A 21,767-nucleotide genomic window follows, 5' to 3' on the forward strand; every position below is an offset into this window, starting at 1 on the left:
GTATAATGTATGGTAGGTAACAATACATTTCTGTATGGGTGGACCCTTTGAGCTAGCATGGAACTGCAGGGCAGGCTTGCCGCCCATTGAAAGCCGATGTTACACCTCAGTTCTGAGCAAGCCGCCAGGGAATGCTGCCCGACAGGACTGATGTTTATGGACATAGGCCTTTTGCACGAGTCCCAATGGTAAACTGTATTATAGATTAGACATGGGCTGCATTTCTATCCTGAACATCTGCACAATGCATATACTGTCCTGAATCAAATTTAACTAGTGTTAAACCCAAATAAATATTTTAGCCTTTATCTCCGTAAAACTCACTCATTTACTAGAGAAGATACACGAAAATGTAAAAACAAAATCATTTGTACAATTTGTAGCATTTTACTGTGTTGCCTGGGTATGCACGTGCTATCAGTTTGCAAAGTGTCGTCATGTTTGTTTACCAGAATGGGTGAGTTAGGGACATGGTCTTCATTGTTTAAATCCCTCGCTACTATGTAAAGGTGTATATCCTTGACAGTGCAAGCAGGGACATTGTTAGGCAGGATAGGATTAACCCTGTGTGTTTGCTTTTCACAGCTGCACAGCCCCAGGTCCTGTCTAAGAGGACTCGGTTACACCAGAGGAGGCTTTCTGGAAGAGCTATGCTGCCCAGCACTCGGGTACCACGAGAAAGCAAGGAACCAACTTCATTGCTGCCGGAGAAACCATCAGGTACTAGTGAAATGGAGCAGAGATAAGCAGACACTTGATCTTGCAGTTTATTTCGTAGTTAGCTTGTGAGCTATTTGGCTGTTTCCTATTTAATTAGAATGAGGCATTTCACTGGACAGGAAGCTTTTTTTCAAAGAGATGCATGGTTATGTTACTTGGGTTTGTACAATGCACCACTGCCATTTGCATGGTCTTCAGGCACACTGGTGGATCTAAATGAGAGGATGAGAGGCTATTTAGTGCGAGAAGACAGACATTGCCGGCTAGATTTGCTCTTGTGTAGATGCCAGCAGTTTGGAAGTACCTGAGTGCTATATGTGGGTCTGTTTCTACGTGTTCCAGGTTGAGGGCATCTCAGTACTGCTTGTCTTGCAGCTGGAAGGAATATACTTTTCTATAAACACTGGCACGTGGCAATTCTAAACTGAGGTCCTTGAATGATTGTTTTATGCTGTTTCAAAAATGAATGTTTGGGATTTAGTTCTGTGGTGGCCTACATGGAAAGTTAAGCGCCTTCTTAACGGGCCAGTACCTCTGAAAGATTGTTTGGCCTACGGCCAAGTCAGTTGCATGAAGGGCCTCAGAGATTCTCTCAGAATGTACCTTCAGGCCAATCTTTGTGAATGTTGGACAAGCCTCCAGTTTGACTCTTGTTTCTAGTGGGCATCTTTCAGATGTTGATCGATGGGAGTGAACATTTTTGAATAAAAAAGATAGCTGCTACAAAGTTATTTCTTCCCAACCTAGAGTTAAGTGAGTAACTTTTTACCTCCGAAGAGAAATCAATTGCAGTGGTCACCGACCAGCAGGGGAGCACATTGCTTGTGATTTGTCACCGAGTAGAAGGGCCTTAAGTACTGGGAGGAACTCTAACCTACTACCTGTTTGGACTTTGCTAGTTCCTGCCCTCGCATAGCTCCAAACCTACATCTAAGGGCTTTGAGACTTATTGGCGGCAGTGTTGAATAGGGGCCCAAACCGATATTGCTTTGCTTCTAGAACGAGCCCTTTATCAGTGCCACTGCAGAGATGCTTAAAAGGAAGAAAACTCTGATCTGAAAGATGGTAACTAAGATTTAATACCACTAATTAGTAAGTCAGGCGTTTGATATGAAGAAAAGTGTGGTAGGAGTCAGAAATGAAAGCTGGACACAAGTTGTCATGTTTTGGTTAAAGAGTGTTAGGGAGATTTATCATTTTTATGCTTCATCCCCTCTCCTAGTGAGACCCCCAGCACTGTTTGCTTGACATCTGGACCTTTTTCTTTCAATCCTGAATGAGTGGAGCCTTTTTCCACTCATTCATTCTTGTGGGTTCTGTCTTTGTATCCTACCTGTACCATGGAGTGAGTCTGTTCCATAGCTCTCAAAGGCATCTATGTTTTTACTATTGCAGCACACTTATGGGCAGTGTTGCTGGGGACCCTTAAGGTCCTCTTTAGGACTCTAATTATCCTCAAGTAACTACAGTTCTTAAGGATAAAGGATACGTAGGATCTCTCCCAAAACTCTGTGGCCTAAGAGATTGGCACACACCACTTTCAGCAGAGTGCCAAAGGGATACCTAGTTTCTGATGTTTGTTAATCTGCTTAGAATAACATGCTGTGCATAGGTCCGACATCCAGTGGTCACTGCGGAGTATTGCATTTTGTTTTTCGTAGTCGAAAAGGGACGTCGACAAGGCGTGTCTGAAATACTATCCCTATAGTGACGTGTGTTTGTACCCACAATCCCTCACGCGTCGAGGTCCCTCAGATTGTTTTTTTCCGCCCAGCTACTGGTCGCCTTTACGCGGAGCTCCTCGAGAGACATTGCAGATTTCATCTCCTCGACCTTTGGTCGTTTTCCTATTTAATATATAACACATCGATCCCTCCCTCGACGCAGTTGTGAAGCTGTCTCCGCCGAGCAAGATCTTCGACGGAGGGGACGAGCGGAGGAGATCCTTCGGCGTTGCCGAACACGTGGCCTGGCCTCGCAGGCCAAATACAGTAGGGAGAGTGGGGTCGTGGGACATCTCTGGTTCTTTTCTGAGAATGCCTTTCCTTTCCCCTTCCTTTCCCTTGGGGTCGTTATCACGATTTATTGCCTCGGCTATGGAGAGGGCACCCTTTAGGTTTTGCCCGCGTTGCAAGGGCAAGTTTACTTGGAAGGACAAGCATTCACGGTGTAACCGCTGCTTGCCCCTCGATCACAAAGAGGAGGGTTGCACGGCTTGTCGGCTTCTTAAACCAAAGACTCTAAAAGACCGTAGGGTCAAGAGGTGGGCGGCCTACGCTATGTCAAAGGCCGATTCTTCACCCGCCGCTGCTACCACCGACAGTGACGAGGAACGTGATAACACGACCTCCGCTACGGAAGTCGTAGACCCCTCTAAAGAGCGCTCGTGCTCTTAGTCGTCTGTCCCCGGCCCCGACGGGCTCGGCTCACGCCCTGCTTATGGGGATGAACACCCCGGAGACACTGACGCACACGATACCACACATAAGCACACAACCCATGGCTCTTCTTCGACGAAGACGAAGAAAGCATCAGCGCCCAAGGAGACGCAGGTTCCACCGGCGGCCTCCTCGGACCATTCAGGTTCGAAGCCCCTCTCGCAACCGCAGCCGCGACCAGTGACTGGGCTTTCGGCAAATAAGGGCGCCGCCCCCAAACCATCGGCCGGCGTGCACCAGCAGAGTGCGCACGCTGCCATAGAACGATCGACACCCGTAACGTCGAAACCACAGCCCTCCTCTGACAAACGAGTCGCAGAGAGCTTGGCGAGGATCGTTGTAGCCGACGCCCAGAAGCGTACGCCGAAGGACACGTCGAGCGCTACGCAAAGGTCGAAAGACATGCCGAAAAAGCCCGAAGAAAGACAGGGACTACCCCCTTCAGTCGGGGGGACCCCCAGCACACCGGAAGGCTTTTCGGAAGGCGACGGGACACTTTCCTCGACATTATGGGAGAGGTTGAGCCGTTTTCAGCTAGATGACACTAATTTTCCCCCACTAGACCGCTCAGGGGTACCCCATGAAACCATGGAAAGGCTCCATCTCTGCATGGAGAGAATGGAGAGGTTTATGAAGACCCAGAACCCTCCCACTCCCAAGAGAACAAGAGAAGGGCCTCAGGAGGACCCCAGGGCCAAATATCCGAGACTATTCAATCCCCAGCAGGACACAGCCTCAGATTTCCATAATGTGTATGACCTCACTGGTGAGGAACAATACTTGGAGGAGGAGGATGAATTTGTGGATGATGAAGAGGGACAGAACCAGGAGGAAGGTCTGGAAGACAGCCCAGACATGGTAGGAGAAGGCTTCGGAGAAAATCCAGAAGGACCTTCTCATCCCTGGCGATCCCCATCAGTATATTCGGACACTGATGTCCTGAACCTAAATCCTCCTGACAATTCACCTGTTAGAAACAGGTCTCCCATTGACGATCAGCCCACATTCAATGCCCTGTTGCGCAGAGCAGCAGCACATTTCGAACTGGACACTGGGGAGATCTCTCCTGAAATAGACTTTGTGGAAAGAGTAATTAAGGAGAAACCCCCGGTCAGCCAGACCATTCCCCTCCTCGCTTCAGTGAAGAGAAGAATCATCCCTTCGCTATCCACACCCGCACTAATCAGAGGAGTTAATCCAAGAATTGAAAAACTTTTCACTCCTTCACCCTCAGACCCGCTGTACATCAGGGGACATTCCATTCCGGATTCCCTTGTAGTAACTAATACAAGGAAGAGGGCAGGGGTGCCGCTGTCCACCAGCGAGGCACCACCTGACAAGGAGGGCAAGAGGTTATATGCCCTTGCAAAGAGAGTCACATCCTCGGCTGCCTTTTCGGCAAGAATTGCGAACAATTCTTTGCTAGCTAGCTATGCGGACGCGCAGTGGGCCAAACTGCGCAAAGACGCCGAAGAAGCGCCGGAACCTCTACGTACACGCCTGCTATCAACTATTGGCGAAGGAACCCAGGTCAACCAGAGTATTGTAAAGAACTCTCTGGATGCTGCAGAGACAGCGGGACGTTCCCTGGTTCAGGGAATACTCCTAAAACGCCATGTATAGCTGCGCAACTCAGGGTTCAAACCGGAGACACAGGCGTCTTTAATAAATAAACCTGTTGAAGACTCAAACCTCTTCGGGAAAGCGGTGGATGAGGCTTTGGAGATGGCTAAAAAAGAGTTTGATACTAACAAAACTCTTGAACAGATCTCTAAGCCCAATACCAGACGCGGCTATGGCAACAAACGCTTTTTTCGTGGCCAACGCCAACAGCAGAATCAGCAGCAACAGTACCCTGCCACCAATTACCAGACCAATAGTGGGCAGTACAGCCAAAGAGGCCAGCGCCGTGGCAAAGGGAGAGGTCGGGGGTCCACCCCCAGAGGCTCCCAAGCCCCCAACAACACCAAGTGACGCGAAGATTCGCGTCCCCTCCCATGCAACACTGGTCGGGGGCCGGATAACATCCTTTCTTCCAGCATGGGAGGGAATAACGTCAGACCGCTGGGTACTTTCCACCGTAGCCCACGGATACTGCATCGAATTCAACGGTTCCCCAACATACAGACCCCCGAGGGGACGACGCATGACACCGGAACACCTTGCCATCCTTCTCCAAGAAGTACAACAACTGCTGGAAAAAGGAGCCATAGAGGTCGTGCCTCTATCTCAGGTAACAGAAGGTATTTATTCAGTGTACTTCCTTGTACCCAAAAAGGATCTAACCATGCGCCCTGTATTAGATCTGCGCCCAGCGAACAAGTTTATCAAACCCCAGAAGTTTCGTATGGTGACCTTACAGGAAGTGATCCCACTGCTATCACAGGGAGATTACATGACAACATTGGACATGAAAGATGCATACTTTCATATTTTAATGTTGCCAGCGCACAGAAGATACCTCAGGTTCATGATAGAGGGCAAACACTACCAGTTCAGAGTGCTACCCTTTGGCATAGCATTGGCACCAAGGGTATTCACGAAGGTACTGGCAGTGGCAGCGGCCCACCTGCGCAGGTTGTCCATCCCAGTTTACCCTTACCTCGACGACTGGCTCATAACAGGGGATTCTTACGAAACATGCTTCTCCAATACCCAAAAGACTGTAGACCTTTTGTTCGAGTTGGGCTTCTCCATCAACGAAAAGAAGTCCAGCCTAGACCCCAGCCAAATCCAATAATTCCTAGGGGCTCTAATTCAAACAAAGGACGGCCTCGTCTTCCCCTCCAACAAGAGGGTCCAAAACATGCTGTTTCAGATCCCTCAATATGTGACCGGTCGAGAGGTGACGGTATGCAAAGCAATGCGCTTGCTAGGCATGATGGCGTCGTGTATTTATTTGGTACCTCACGCGCGCCTGCGCATGCGCCCTATGCAAGAGTGGCTCAACAGCCAGTGGTGTCAGGCCAGCGGACTATGGGACGATCTAGTGGTGGCCTTGGTTCTCTCGCTACGGTGGTGGACAAAGGAAAACCTGGAAAGAGGGAAACCCTTTGCCACGCCCGCGGCGGAAGCCACTCTAACCACAGACGCATCCCTCACAGGATGGGGGGCTCACCTATCCCATCAGACTGCTCACGGAGTGTGGACTCCGAACGTAGCATCCAAACACATAAATCTACTGGAGCTACTAGCTGTGTTCAAGGCGCTAAAAGCCTTCCAGGAACACCTACAAGGCAAGACTGTGTTGGTCCTTACAGACGGCACCACAGCCATGTACTACATCAACAAGCAGGGGGGCACCCACTCTCCAGGACTGTCCAAACTGGCCCAAAATATATGGAAGTGGGCTCTCAAACAAAACATGTTCCTACTGTCACAACATGTACCAGGGGAACTCAATCTGCTGGCAGACAAACTCAGCAGAGATTTCCCCCTGCCCGAAGAGTACGAATGGCGACTGCACGAAGACATCGTCTTCGACGTCTTCACACAATGGGGATTCCCAGAAATAGACCTGTTTGCAACCCTGGAGAACTCACAATGCCAAAGTTACGCCTCCAGGTACCCCCAGAACCAATCCAAGGGGAACAGTCTGTCGATGCAATGGTCAGGGAAATTTGTTTACGCTTTTCCCCCCCCGACTCCCCTTCTCAACAAGGTGGTGCACAAGATGCACCAGGAACAAGTGACCATGATACTGGTGGCCCCAATGTGGGCCCGACAGCCATGGTTCGCTCACTTGATGGAGATGTCTCTATCTCCCCCAGTGAAACTCCCCTGCCCGTACAACATGCTGTCACAAGACAAGGGCAGGACTCTGGATCCATGCCCCCAGAACATGAACTTAGCAGCTTGGCTCCTGAGATCATAGAATTCGGACATCTACAGCTCCTGCAGAGATGCATGGACATCCTCAGGGAAGCCAGAAAACCTAACACTCGCCACTGCTATTCTAGCAAGTGGAAGAGATTTGTCATCTGGTGCAGAGAAAAAAGCATCAACCCGATTGACTGCTCTCCCACACATATTGTTCTATACCTGACCCACTTATTGGATTCAGGTCTAGTGTTCAATTCCATTAAAGTCCACCTAGCGGCACTTTCTGCATACACCACTTCCCAACTCAGTGTCGTGGTGGAAGACCCCTGTTATAAAGGCTTTCATGGAGGGAGTAAAGAGAATACACCCCCCGATAGCTGATCCAGCTCCCGGATGGGACCTTAACGTGGTACTTACCAGACTCATGGGCTCACCATTCGAACCCATGCACAAAGTATCTCTTAAACACCTCACTCTTAAGACTGCTTTTCTAATAGCTATCACCTCCATCAGGAGAGTAAGTGAACTACAGGCTCTTTCTGTTCTAGACCCCTTCGTTACAGTTCACAGAGATAAGGTGGTTCTACGCACGCACCCAAGGTTTGCTCCGAAATTCATCTCGAAATTCCACGTAAACCAGTCTATAGAACTGCCAACGTTCTTTCAAAATCCTTCCAACTTGGGAGAAAAAACTCTGCACACACTAGATGTGCGCAGAGCGGTCATGTTCTACATGGAAAGAACCAGACCACTGAGGAAGACTAATCAGTTCTTCGTCTCGGTGGCAGCAGGAAGAGAAGGGGATGCAGTTTCAAAGTCCACTATTTCTAGATGGATTGTTCAATGCATCACTCTCTGTTACACTCTTGCTAAGAGAGAACTGCCCTTTAAGCCAAGAGCACACTCTCTACTCGAGGCACGGGGGCGTCCATAGCATTCATTGCAAATGTTCCCCTTGAGTCCATCTGCAAAGCGGCTACCTGGAGTTCTGTGCACACCTTTACAAAACACTACTGTCTAGATGCACACTCGAGATCTGACTCCCAGGTGGGACAGGCAGTATTAAGACATCTTTTCTCTACTGTTCCTTCTCATAACCCACCGCCAACTCCGGGTACTGCTCGCTAGTCTATGCACAGCATGTGATTCTAAGCAGATTAACAAACATCAGAAGACAATGCATTACTTACCGTAAAAGCATTTCTGATGGTTGTATCTGCTTAGATTCACATGCGCCCACCCTTCCTCCCCGCTCGGATGGAAGGAACATAGACTTCCTTTTATATCTCTCTTTTCTGTACTCACTCACGTCTAGAAGGCTCCCTCAGGGCAGAAAAATACAAACAGAGGGACCTCGACGCGTGAGGGATTGTGGGTACAACGCACGTCACTATAGGGATAGTATTTCAGACACGCCTTGTCGACGTCCCTTTTCGACTACGAAAAACAAAATGCAATACTCCGCAGTGACCACTGGATGTCGGACCTATGCACAGCATGTGAATCTAAGCAGATACAACCATCAGAAATGCTTTTACGGTAAGTAATGCATTGTCATCCCCTTCTCTCTGCTCCTGTGACTTTTCAGTCACATAGACAATCACCTAGTTATGGCTGTTGGAGGGACGTGTTCTACCAACTATTGTGTATTGCCGCCCTTCTTTTTTCACCATTACTAGTGTGGTTGTTCTTTGTTAGCCATTCTTCTCCCCATTCTGGGAGGAGGAGGGGGAGGGTGTGTGTGTGTGTGTGTGTGTGTGTGTGTGTGTGTGTGTGTGTGTGTGTGTGTGTGTGTGTGTGTGTGTGTGTGTGTGTGTGTGTGTGTGTGTGTGTGTGTGTGTGTGTGTGTGTGTGTGTGTGTGTGTGTGTGTGTGTGTGTGTGTGTGTGTGTGTGTGTGTGTGTGTGTGTGTGTGTGTGTGTGTGTGTGTGTGTGTGTGTGTGTGTGTGTGTGTGTGTGTGTGTGTGTGTGTGTGTGTGTGTGTGTGTGTGTGTGTGTGTGTGTGTGTGTGTGTGTGTGTGTGTGTGTGTGTGTGTGTGTGTGTGTGTGTGTGTGTGTGTGTGTGTGTGTGTGTGTGTGTGTGTGTGTTTGTTTGGTGTAGGGCTGTACCGAATAGCATATTTAGTATTTGGCCGAATACCAAATAGTTTGTCAACTATTCGGCCGGCGCTGAATAGTGAGCCGATTAGTTGTTTTTTTAGGCAAACATATTCTAGGGCATAATAAACAGCATTTTGATGAATAAACTAAGGAGGCATTCTATTGCATGGGTACATATTTATTAATTGGACACATCTCTGTAAGCTTATGACAAAAGACAAAAAAAAATACAAATGTTCTGGGAAAAGCCCTCACTCCTAGTAAGAGTAACCTGTAAGGGGAAGGTTGTATTTTAGATAAACAAGACATTTTCAGCTAAAAGGCTACTTCTGTGTTCAGAATAAATATCTCCAGCTGAACTGAACACTCTCTCGCTGTCCACACTGGTAGGAGGAGGTGCCAAGTACACACGCGCAACTTTTGCCAACCCTGGAAACCGAACACTGTTCATGTCTCACCACTCCAACGGGTCTGCAGTTTTAGGGAGCAGCGGCTCTCTCAAAAAGACAGTGAGCTCAGTGTCCAGGGAACTTATTGACTGACTCACACCAGCCGTGGACTGCTGAACAACACTGTCCCAGAATGCCCATATGCCACATGGCGGAACGCTCTTCTTGGGCGGTGGCTCGTCCTCTTGTGGGTCAGGGTCTGCAAGTTGCCCCTCAGGAGGGGAGGTCTGCTTACAGAGGGCTAAGGCAGTAGAGTACATAGAACATTTCACATTGTTGGCCACAACATCATTGCTGAAAAATGTTAATTTGAACTGCGGATCGATGCCTGTCGCCACACAGTAGATGGGTATAGCCTCAATGTCTTTGAATCTTGCCTCTACAGCCTTCAATAAATCTGCTTTCACTAGCTTCACACCAGTGTCCCTAACCTCGCCAGAGCTCAGGTAGACCCTTAAAGCTTTCACTGAAGGAACCACCAAGGAGATGCTTGATGCATGGGAGAAAATCTCCTTTGTGAGCTCTGCAAAGGGTGCCAACAAAGATAAAACATTTTCTGCCAAAAACCACTGGCAGGCAGAAAGTTTTGACACTTTATCGTCCTCCGCACAGTACAAACTTACTGGCCACCTCTGCCCTACCATTCGCCCCAGCATCAAAAAGGACAAGTTCCACCGTGTTGACACATCTTGAATCAACTGCAATTCAGGCAACCCAAGATCTTTTTGCAGTGTGTGCAGGCGGGACGTGGCAGAACTAGAATGTTTGAAGTGGCCTACAAGTTTTCTTGCATGTGCCATCATGTCCGACACAGATCTTTGCACAAAAAGGCCATCATGGATGCAAAGCTGTAGGGTGTGAACAAAACAATCCCACACTAGCTAAGTCTGCTTCTCTGAAAACCTTGCACATGTTAGCGGCATTATCCTGAAGAATTACGTGCACTTTGCAATGGCTAATTTGCCACCTTTCTAGCAATTCTTGGAATGCTAATCCTATTTTGGCACCCTTATGGCTTCCGCCAAAAGCCTCGCACTGCATCAACAATCCATGCCTTTTCATGTTGCTGGCCAGCCAATGCCCTGTTAAGCTCATAAAAGATTTCAGTGTTATCAGATGTCCAAATGTCCACAGTAAATGCAATTTTCGAATGGATTGTGTCCTCCCACGTATTCCTCATCTTGTGATAATTTGTTTCGCCAGCTTCGCTGTATCGGAAAAAAAACTTCGGCAGAGGGTGCTGTGCTCAAGGTTGTGGCGTTGAATGTCCCTCGACAGGCTCCGTACCGTGTCGACATCACCGATGGCATAAATGGCTCGAGCCGCGCCCGTTGGCTTCAGTTCCGTTTTTCCGATTGCTTAGCTCTCGTGAACAGCGCGCTTTGAGATTTTCTGTCAAGAAAATGTCTTCGACCGCTTCGACTCCCAAGACTGGGTTTAAGAAGTGTAATGACTATGGATCAAAGATGTCCATCACCGATCCTCACCGTATCTGTCTGTGGTGTCTGGGCTCAGACCATCGAACCGGCGACTGTTGCTCCTGTCTATCTATGACAGAGAAGGATCTCCGGTGGAGGAAAAGTAAGTTAGCGGTGGGGCGGGAGGCGTCGAAGGGCTCTTCGAAAGCCTTATCTAAAAAACATAAAAAATGGTCCAACTCTAAAGAATCGGAACGCCATAAAAAGCACTCGAAGAGATCCCGATCTCCTAGCAGGTTGAGACGATCTTCTTCCTCTTCCTCTAAAAAGCTCAAAAGGAGACATAGATCTCCATCATCATCGTCCGATTCGTCGACAGAATTGGTTCGATGTCCAACTAGATCGGATTCCCCTTCAAAGTGGGAGAGCTTTAGGAAAAGAATGTTGCAGGTCTTTGAGAATGCGGCCTTGACCCCCTCGAAGAAACCTCAGAAAAGCCAGACCCCGGTTGCTCTTTTGGATGATGCAGGGAAGTCGGGAACTACAACGGTTAAGCCTAGTAGTACCCATAGATCTCGAGTCGACAAGTCGTCCAGAGATCCTCAAGGATCGAGTGCCTCTCCGATCCCTCATAAGAAACAAAAATTGTCGAGGTCGGGTGCAACTTCGACACTGACTGCTCCGATGACGAAGCCTAGTTTGTCTTCGACGCCTTTGTCGAAGGCTTCGTCGAGTGTGTTGAAGGTTCCTTCGACACCCTCGAAGACTCCCTCGAAGAAAACACTGATTCCTTCGACAAATGATGAGGAAGAAGAGAGAAGGTTTACACCATTACCAAGATCGGACTTCTTTAAGTCCATGTCTTCAATTTTTGACAAATCTGGTTCAGATGATGATGAGGTCACTCCTTTTGGAGTAAAATATGGAACTAGATAAGTTCCAGAGGAACTGATAAATCCTGACACAAAAATGAGAGATCTATCTGAAACTCTGCATTCTGCTAGTGGTGTGGACACATCACCCGAATTGGAGTTTACTGCACCTGATCCTGCCGAACATGCAGACTCAGGGTATAGGAATTTGATGAATAGGGTGATTGAGTATATGGGTTGGGGAAGAGCCTGCCCTACGTTTGAACAAGACGATATGACGGATATTATAGTCCGAGGACCCCGGAAAGGTCCAGTTCTCCCCTTTCATAGGGCATTACAAAGAACAGTTGAGAAAAACTGGGAAAAACCTGATAGCATTGCTGCAGTAGACAGCAATCTCCCAAAAAAGTACAGAACTTCCACTTCTGACCCAGAATACCTGATAGACCCCCCTACTCCAGAAAGCTTGGTTATTCAAGCAGCTACTACATCCAGGCAGACAGCATACCCAACCATACCTCCGGACAGGGAGGGTAAAAAGGTTGATGCCTGGGATCGTAAAGTTTTTACGTCGGGTAGCATGGCCTTGAAATCTACCAATGCCACCTGTACCCTGGCCAGTTTCCCACATACCCTGTGGGAATGCATTTCGGCGGAGGCTGAGCATATTCTGAAAGGCGAGGAAAGGGAAGGCTTCCTGAATATAGTCAATGACGGTAAGGAGGCAATGGGGAAATGCCTCCAGTCTGGACTGGATACTGCTGATCGTATTAGCAGGTCCATGGCATCAAGCACAGTGCTTCGCAGATTTGCGTGGCTGAGAAAGTCGGGGTTTGCACCAGATGTACAGACCAGGCTTCTCAACATGCCCTTTTATGGCTCGAGGCTGTTTGGTAGTAAGGCTGATGAGAGCCTCGAAAAACTACAGACCTCGAAAGCGGCAGCAAAGTCCCTTAGTGCCTCCATGCGACAGCCTCAGAAACCCTATTTGGGCTCATCTTCCTGGAGGGGTCATCCTTTTCGATACTACTCCTCTGTTGGTAGAGGAAGAGGACAGGCTTTTCAAAGGGGCAGAAGATATGTCACTCGTGGTGGACGAGCAAAGACTACAAAGCCATCTTCAGGAACGGCATCTATGCCCTCAGGCGCTCCTGCAGCCGCCTCCAAATCTCTGAGGTCTTATCATACAAAACACCTGTGGGAGGCAGAATCTCTCAGCATCTGAAAGAATGGCGGGGCATTACTTCAGATGCATGGGCACTGAAGACAGTAGCTCAAGGTTACTGTCTACCCTTCATAAAAAGACCTCAAGATCATCCACCAGGAGCCAGCTCTACCAAAATTCCAGATCCGCTCCTTTGGCATGAAATTATGACCCTGCTATAGAAAGGTGCAATAGAACAGGTACCTTTAGTGGAGAGGAACAAAGGCTGGTACTCCCCCCTATCTATTTTCTCATCCCCAAAAAGCACGGAGGATTGAGACCCATCTTGGACTTGAGAAAATTAAACAAATTCCTCAGGAAGGACAAGTTCAAGATGGTAACCCTTTCTCAAATCCTTCAGGCTCTCCAACTCCAAGACTGGTTGGTATCATTGGACCGTCAGGATGCTTATTTTCATGTGCCAATCCATCCCAAGCACAGAAAATACCTAAGGTTTGCAGTTGGCGGTTCTCACTATCAGTTTTGAGTTCTGCCATTCGGGCTGACCTCCACCCGGCGGCAGTTGTCTGAGCAGGCAGAGCGCAGTCTCCCACGAGTGGGAGTTAGCTCGGGAAGTCCTTCTAGAGATCTTTGCCCTTTGGGGAACCCCTCAAGTGGATCTGTTCGCAACCTCGGTAAACCGGAAGTGCGATCATGATTGCTCAAGGGAATTTCCTCTGAGAGGAGCTCTAGGAGGCGCATTCGCAGTGGATTGGGATTTTCCTCTGCTGTTCGTGTTTCCTCCAGTCCCCGTGATTCCTCAAGTAATCGGGAGGTTGAGAAAGTTCAGGACAACCATGACCCTAATAGCCCCGGATTGGGCCAGGAGGATGTGGTACCCGGACCTTCTGGACATGTCCATCTGCCCTCCAATACGTCTTCCACAGAGAGGATCTTCTCTCGCAAGAGGAAGGTCATGTTCTCCATCCAGAGGTCAACACACTCGACCATCATGCATGGTTTCTGAGAGGTTGAGATACAAGGATTGGGATCTTCCGGATGACGTAATGGAGATTTTGCTTTCTGCTAGGAGGCCAGCAACAAAATCTTTGTACGGTGTAATTGGAATAAATTCAGTAACTGGTGCAAGGATAGAGATGTGGACCCTTTTCAATGTGGCACACCAATGGTGCGTTCTTTCCTGTTACATCTAGCCAATCTGGGGCTCCAGATCGGAACAATCAAAGGATACCTTGCTGCGCTGTCCATTTTTAAGCGCTCCTCGGAAGAGGTCTCTTACTTTAAAATACCATTAATAATACAGTTCTTAAAAGGTGTCATGATCTCTGCTTCCAAAAGGTCAGGGTTTTCCCAACTCCCTTGGAAGCAGATCCATAACCCAGGTTCCGAGTGCCAACCAGTCCCAATTGGGACCTTTTGGACCCAGTCCTGGCGCCAGTGGCACCAGGCTCATAAATATGCCCAGTCCCAGCGCTGGAAGCGCCGGGCTCATAATGCTTGGGTGGACTTACCTGCAGCAGACCATGCTGCTTACTTGCCTGCCAGTTGAGCCTCTGATCCTCTTCTGTTTGGAACTACTTTTCCTGTTGGGTGGGGCAGGAGCCACTCCCTAGATTCAGAACACTGGAACTCTTCTGGAAAGCAGGAACTCTTTTCTTACCTAGGCGTGGCTGTGGAAGGAGACACCTAAGCACTACAGGAGGCTATTTAAACCACACCCGATGGATGAATCTTGCTTTGCGTTATTCTGCATCCTCTGCAGCAGAACGCTCATCGTGTCTTCTGCATCTGATCCTGGGCCTAAGGAAAAAGGCTTACCATCCTGAATCCAGTCTTCAGCAACACCTATAAAGACAAGAAAGAACAGGTTAGCATTACGGTCTTCAGTGACAGCTCTTCACTTACCTGGTCCATCGGCTGTCACCAACGCCTCGCGCTGCATTCCGGCATCTGAAAGACAAAGGCTTACCTACTCTTCGTGCGCTCCGGAGGTCTTCACACTGCATTCCGGCATCTGTAAGACAAAAGCTTACCAACTCTTCGCACGCTCCGGAGGCCTTCGGCGCTGCATCCCGCATCTGAAAGACAAAACAAGGTGCGTTTAAAGACATTGGGGAACTTTAATACTCACGTGCCATTACTCCTTTCCACATCTAACCCAGTGGGTATTCCGGCACCCTGCAGCCGCTCCGAACTTGTACCTGCAAAATAAAAAGACAGTTAGAGCGCATCGTGAAGCAGGCAACAAGCGCTTACTTACGTGCTTCCAGGCGCTTCTATTCATCACACGGGCTCCATCTTCAACTCACTTCAGCCCGTCATCCGCCATCGCCGGAACCCTGCAAAACAAGAAACATCATTACTAAAGACTTTAAAGACATTAGAATTACTCGAAACTTACCGTTCGTGCAGTAAACGACGGACAGCAGTCCTCTGAAGTCAAGAGGCCTGCTCCCCTTATCCAGTGAAGAAACTGGTTACAGCACCCTGCCCCGAGGCAGATGGAGAGCACGGCGTTCACTTACCTAAGGTGAGCGCGTTAACCTTTGGGGTTCTACAGGAGAAGAGAAAGGGAAGAAGAGAGAGACATTCAATAACCCAGTTCCTTAATCCCATATTTTCTATCTGCAGACATCTTACCCTTCAAGTCAGACATACAGTGCACAGAGGTCCAGCCCAAAGAGCCAGCCGTGTGTTACACATCACCTTTGCAGATACGGTATACGCCCAGTCAAGACCGGCGCCTCTACGGGAATCAGGTGAGCGTTACAAAAGGTCTTAGAAATGTATTTCCACCAATACAATTTTATGTTCCAACCTGGGATTTGAATTTAGTTCCATTTGAGCCTCTGCACTCATGTCCACTGAGGCTTTTAACGCTAAAAACTGTCCTTCTTGTGGCATTAACATCAGCCCGCAGGGTTAGTGAACTACAGGCTCTCTCATGTAAACCTCCATACACCACTTTTTATAAAGACAAAGTGATTCTGAAATTAAAGCCATCTTTCGAGGGGATTGGGTCCTCCGACGTATTCCATATCTATGACAGGTAATGTCCACCGCTGTGCTGCTTTGGAAAATCTTCGGCGTCTGCGTCCTGCGTCGATGATGTCGATGCGCCATCCCCGAGGACCTCCACCGACGGCCGACGTCACCCGATGTGATACCTAGGACGCACAACGCCCGTAGCCTCATTTCCGATTTTTCCACGAACGTGTTCACTTCGTGAATCTCGGTACGCCTCGACTCTTTGGAGTTTGCTGTATTCTTCTCGGTTCGTTGAACCTGTTCGGTTTTTGTGAAAACCTGTTTGTGACTATTGTCTACTTCGTCTTCAACCCCGCGTCCGGGCTTCAAGAAATGCAGGGACTGTGGGTCCAAGATGTCGGTCACGGACTCGCACGACGCCTGCCTCTGGTGCCTCGGGGAGACCCACGATACGGACGACTATGTCCACTGCCAGTCACTCGCGGCCAAGGCCTTGCAGGAGCGCAAGAAGAAGTTGTCGGTAGGTCGGGTGTCTAAGCCCCGGAAGTCGAGGTCTACGGGGCTTTCGACGGATGACTCGAGAGGCGACTCTCCGCGTCATCGTCGGAAGTCCAGTGGGTCTCCTTCCAGGAGGCGGTCTCGCCACTCCTCTGCCTCTTCGAGGCATTCCCTGAAGCGCCGGCATTGGTCGCCTTCCCCGTCCTCTTCCGAGGAGTCCGCCCGTCGGCGGGTCGCTTATCCCACCATGCAAGCGACACCGGAGGAATGGGCTTCCTTCGGGAAGCAGATGTTAGCGATTCTTGAATCGCAGGGCACCGGTCCGTCCGCCCCTCTGAGTGGGGCCGCTCGTACGCCTTCGGGCTCGGGTGGTCGGCACAGCTCACAGGAAAGGTCCCGCTCGGACAAGGGTAGCTGTTCTCGCCATGCCCGTTCCAGGTCCTGATCCTCCATGCGCTGGAGACCGCGTGATCCTGTGCCGTCTTCGAGGAAGACGTCGACGCCTATGGCGCAGAGGTCGTCGACGATTTCTCTCGAGGCTCCGCCTCCGATGGGGTCGTCGCCGTTGTCGGCGCCTAGGGCGTCGAGAGACCCGCTCGGAGCTCCGGCTTCGAGGCCTGTGTCGACGCCGTCGATGCTGGCGGCGCTGCAGCTGACGTCGATGCCGATTCGCTCGACGCTGATTCTCTCGGTGCCCTCGGCGCCTTTCGAGGCGGTGGTGTCGGAGGGGCCCCGTGGCACGGGGTTAGCCCCTAGAAAGGCTCTGGCTAAGGTCAGGCATAGCTTTGGTCCCCAAGTGTCTTCCTCTCACCGGCTGGAGTACATTTCAGAGGGTGATGAAGGCTCTGATGAAAGCTTAGTTACGGTACCAGATGAGCTTCTCTCGGTCCATAGCCAGTTTGATGACGTGAGGCAGTCACTGCATGATGCCAGTGGACTGGACACCTCTCCAGAGGTGGAGTTTTGTAGGACGGAGCCTGGCACTCATGCCGATTCTTCATACCGGCGCCTTATGTCTCGGGTCACCGAGTACTTGGGATGGTCGGCTCCCCCAGGGGAGTTTGTTCGGGATGATCTCATGGACATCCTTGATCTTGGTTCCCCCACTGACCCGGTACTGCCGTTTCATATGGCTCTGCAGAGAAGGGTGGTGGTTGCTTGGACTGCTCCGGAGAGTCTCCCGGCAGTGGGCAAGTTTTTGTCGCGAAAATACCGTCCAGCGAGTAGCTACCCCTGCTACTTGTCCAGGCACCCCACTCCGGAGAGTTTGGTGGTGCCGGCGGCTACGGCCCCGGCAAAGCAGGCGTCGTATCCTACCATCCCTCCGGGTAGGGACGACAAACGTTTTGACGGTTGGGCGAAGAAAGTCTTTTCTTCAGGGGTATGGCGCTTCAGGCGGCCAACTCCATATGTGCCTTGTCTCGTTTCGCGCACACTCTGTGGAACTGTTTCATTAGCGGCTGAACTTATTCCCGAAGGGGACAAACGGGATGGTTTCCTTGCTATGGTTCAGGATGGCAAGGATGCCATGTTTAAGGCCGTTCAGTCGGGTTTGGACATGGCAGATTGTGTCAGCCGGTCCATGGCGGCGAGCACCGTAATACGCAGGTTTGCCCTTTGACGGTGAACATCTTTTTGGCAGCAAGGCTGACGAGATCCTTGAGAGGTTGCAGACCTCCAAAGCTGCAGCGAAGTCGTTGGACAACCTCCGCCTTTTCGTCCTAGGGGACAACAATGGAGGGGAGGTTCCTTTCGCCATTACTCGTCCTTCAGTAAAGCAAGAGGAGCTGTCAGTCAAAGAGGCCACCGTAAGAGTGCCAGAGGTGGAAAACAAGGTACTCGAGGTCCCAAGGCCACTCGGGCAGTTGCCTCTTTGCCCTCAGGCAACGCCGCAGCCGCTTCCACTCAGTCATGAGGCCAGGTCCCGTGGTTCGCCGGTTGGGGGAAGGCTGGCGCAGCATCTTGTAAAGTGGCGTGCCATTACTTCAGATGTGTGGGTTCTGGAGATCATAACCCACGGCTACTGTCTTCCTTTTCGGAAGAGGCCTCACAACAATCCACCTGGGAACCTCTTTGAAGAGTCCGGATCCGCTCCTTGCGCAGGAAATTCAAGCCCTGCTGGAGAAAGGCGCCATAGAACTGCTGCCTGTAGCGGAGAGGAACAAGGGATGGTAATCCCTTATTTTTTTATTTCGAAGAAAGACGGGGGGATTGAGACCCATCATGGACTTGCGCGGTTTGAACAAACTCCTCAGGAAGGACAAGTTCGAGATGGTTACTCTCTCTCAAGTCCTCCAGGCCCTTCAACTTCAGGATTGGTTGGTGTCTCTCGACCTCAAGGACGCTTACTTCCATTTGCCGATCCATCCCAAGCACAAGAAGTACCTGAGGTTCGCGGTTGGCGACTTGCACTTTCAGTTTCGGGTCCAGCCGTTCGGATTGACCTGCGCCCCGAGGGTTTTCACCAAGCTCATGGTGGTGGTGGCAGCGCATCTCAGGAAAGTGGAGATTCACGTCTACCCCTACCTGGACGATTGGTTGATCAGGGGGAGCTCTCCCGAGAAAGTCCTGGATCATCTGTCCGTCACCTGCCACTCCCTCCACAAGCTGGGCTTCTCCCTCAATTTAAAGAAGTCCCATTTGATGCCAACACAGCGGCTCAAGTACATCGGAGCAGTGCTCGACACATCCCTGGGGCTGTGTTTTCCTCCCCAGGTGAGGGCTCTTCACATTCAGCAGATGGTGCACAAGTTTCAGCTTGCCCAGACTCTCCCAGCGTCCGAGTTCTTGAGACTACTCGGCCTCATGGCATCCTGCATTCTTCTGGTGCCAGAGGCCAGGTTGCGGATGAGATCTTTGCAATGGGCACTCAAGCTCCAGTGGTCTCAGTCCTCCGGTAGGATGTCGGACCCTGTTCAGGTGCCGCCCTCGGTTGCCCAGGACCTTCTGTGGTGGGCCGTCTAAGGCAATCTGATGAAGGGGGGGCCCCATTTTGGCTGCTCTGGCTGGAGGTGACGATCGTGACGGACGCATCCCTCACTGGATGGGGAGCTCATGCCAACGAGTTGACAGTCAGCGGTCGTTGGTCTCCGTCGCAGTCCAGACTCCATATCAATCTGAGGGCCGTCAGGCTAGCCCTGAAGGCTTTTCTGCCGACTGTGCGAGGAAAGTGTGTCCTGATTCTAACAGACAACACGATGGCCATGCACTACCTCAACAAAAAGGGAGGGGGCAGGGTCACTTCCTCTGTGCAGCGAGGCGATGCAGCTCGAGTTCTGGGCCATCCAGCAGGAAGTTTCGATCTCGGCTGTTCATCTGGCCGGAGACAACAACGAGACGGCGGACGCTCTGAGCAGGCAGAGCACGATCTCTCACGAGTGGGAGCTGGCTCAGGAGATTCTCCTGGAGATCTTCGCCCTTTGGGGGACTCCTCAAGTGGATCTCTTCGCCTCCAGTGTCAACCGGAAGTGCGAAAGGTTCTGCTCGCGCGAATTTCCTCCAAAAGGAGCCTTAGGGGACGCGTTCGTGGTGGAGTGGTCATTCCCACTGCTGTACGCGTTTCCCCCAGTCGCCGTCATCCCGCAAGTACTGCAGAGGTTATGGAGGTTCGGTTCCCGGATGATTCTCATTGCTCCGGCTTGGGCCCGCAGGACGTGGTACCCGGACCTTCTCGACTTGTCCATCTGCCCTCCACGTCGTCTTCCCTACCGAGATGATCTGCTCTCATGGGAGGGGGGGGTCAGGTTCTCCATCCAGAGGTCAGATCCCTCAACCTTCACGCTTGGTGTCTGAAAGGTTGAGGTATAAGGATTGGGACCTCCCTGAAGACGTGATGGAGGTGTTGCTCTCGGCCAGGCGGCCGGCAACAGTCTCTGTACCGTTACCGTTGGAGAAAGTTCTGCGACTGGTGCAGAGTTAAGAATGTGGATCCTTTTGAGTGTGACATTCCCATGGTTCTGTCTTTTTTGCTTTCCTTGGCCCACAGGGGCTTGCAAGTGGGGACCATTAAAGGTTACCTGGCGGCGCTGTCCATATTTAAGCGCTCGTCTGAAGAATGTTCCTATTTTAAGATTCCTTTTAATTTCTCAGTTTTTGAAAGGGCTCACTAATGTGTTTCCTCAGTCACCTTTTCTGGTGCCCGGTTGGGATTTGAACCTTGTTCTTAAGTTTCTTATGGGTGCTCCGTTTGAGCCTTTGCATTCTTGCCCTTTGAGACTGTTAACTCTGAAAACACTGTTTTTGGTTGCGGTTACTTCCGCTCGCAGAGTGAGTGAGTTACAGGCACTTTCAGTTAAGCCACCCTTCACTGTGTTTCATAAGGACAGGGTTGTCCTTCCTTTCTTCCGAAGGTGGTTTCGGAATTTCATTTGAGCCAGAAGGTTGTTCTTCCGGCGTTCTATCCTCCTCCACATCCTCGTAAGGAAGAGGAGAGGCTCCATAGGCTTGATCCTAGGAGAGCGTTGAGCTTTTATATTTCGCGCATTTCCCGGGTCAGAGTGGACGATCAACTTTCCATTGGTTACGCTGGAAGCGTTTGGGACAAGCTGTGACGAAACAGACTTTGTCTCGTTGGATTATTTTAGCTATCTCCGAGTGTTACCGCTTGGCGGGTAAGGACCCTCCGGCTGGCTTGCGGGCCCATTCTACCAGGGCAGTGGCTGCATCTACTGCCCTGCAGAGGGGTGTTGCTATTCGTTATATCTGTGATGCAGCCACCTGGGCGTCAGTACATACTTTTTGACATACTTTTGTACGTCACTACTCCCTCGATTCCATCCGAGGGCAGGATCTGGCCTTTGGCAAGGCAGTCCTTTATTCCACAATTTGATTGGGCATGCTAAATTTGTGTTCAAAATTCTTTTCCCACCTCCTTGCTTGGTACTGCTTTGGGAGTCTGTCATAGATATGGAATACGTCGGAGGACCCAATCCCCTTGAAGAACAAGTTACTTTCTTACCTGGTAACGTTCTTTCGATGGGATGGTTCGACGACATATTCCATATCGCTCCCTCCCTACCTTCCCCGCTGCAGAATTTCTTTTGCAAACTTGTTCTTCTTACCGAAAGTAGTTTCCGACTTCCATTTGTCGCAGAAAATTGTTTTACCAACATTCTATCTTCCTCCTCATTTGGGAAAAGAAGATGAGAGGTTACATAGGCTGGACCCCAAGAGTGCTCAGTTTTTACATTGCAAGAATGTCAAAATTACATCAAGACGACCAACTTTTTGTGGGATACACAGGTCGTAAATTGGGGTTAGCGGTTACAAAACAAACCATATCCCGCTGGATTATTCTAG

The 21,767-nt window shown here is 50.2% G+C and overlaps 1 protein-coding gene across 11 annotated transcripts in view; it reads left to right on the plus strand.

The window, feature by feature from the left end:
- Positions 1-21,767, plus strand: part of MARCHF10 (membrane associated ring-CH-type finger 10) — a 1,025,913-nt gene that overhangs the window by 546,893 nt on the left and 457,253 nt on the right. For all 11 annotated transcript variants that reach the window (XM_069634147.1, XM_069634148.1, XM_069634140.1 and 8 more), the window contains one exon: positions 586-720. In XM_069634147.1, the coding sequence (XP_069490248.1) occupies positions 586-720 (135 nt within the window). The remainder of the gene's footprint in view (positions 1-585; positions 721-21,767) is intronic.

This window comes from Ambystoma mexicanum, chromosome 13 (assembly GCF_040938575.1).
Source record: "Ambystoma mexicanum isolate Mex_15411 chromosome 13, UKY_AmexF1_1, whole genome shotgun sequence".
Lineage (NCBI taxonomy): Eukaryota > Metazoa > Chordata > Amphibia > Caudata > Ambystomatidae > Ambystoma > Ambystoma mexicanum.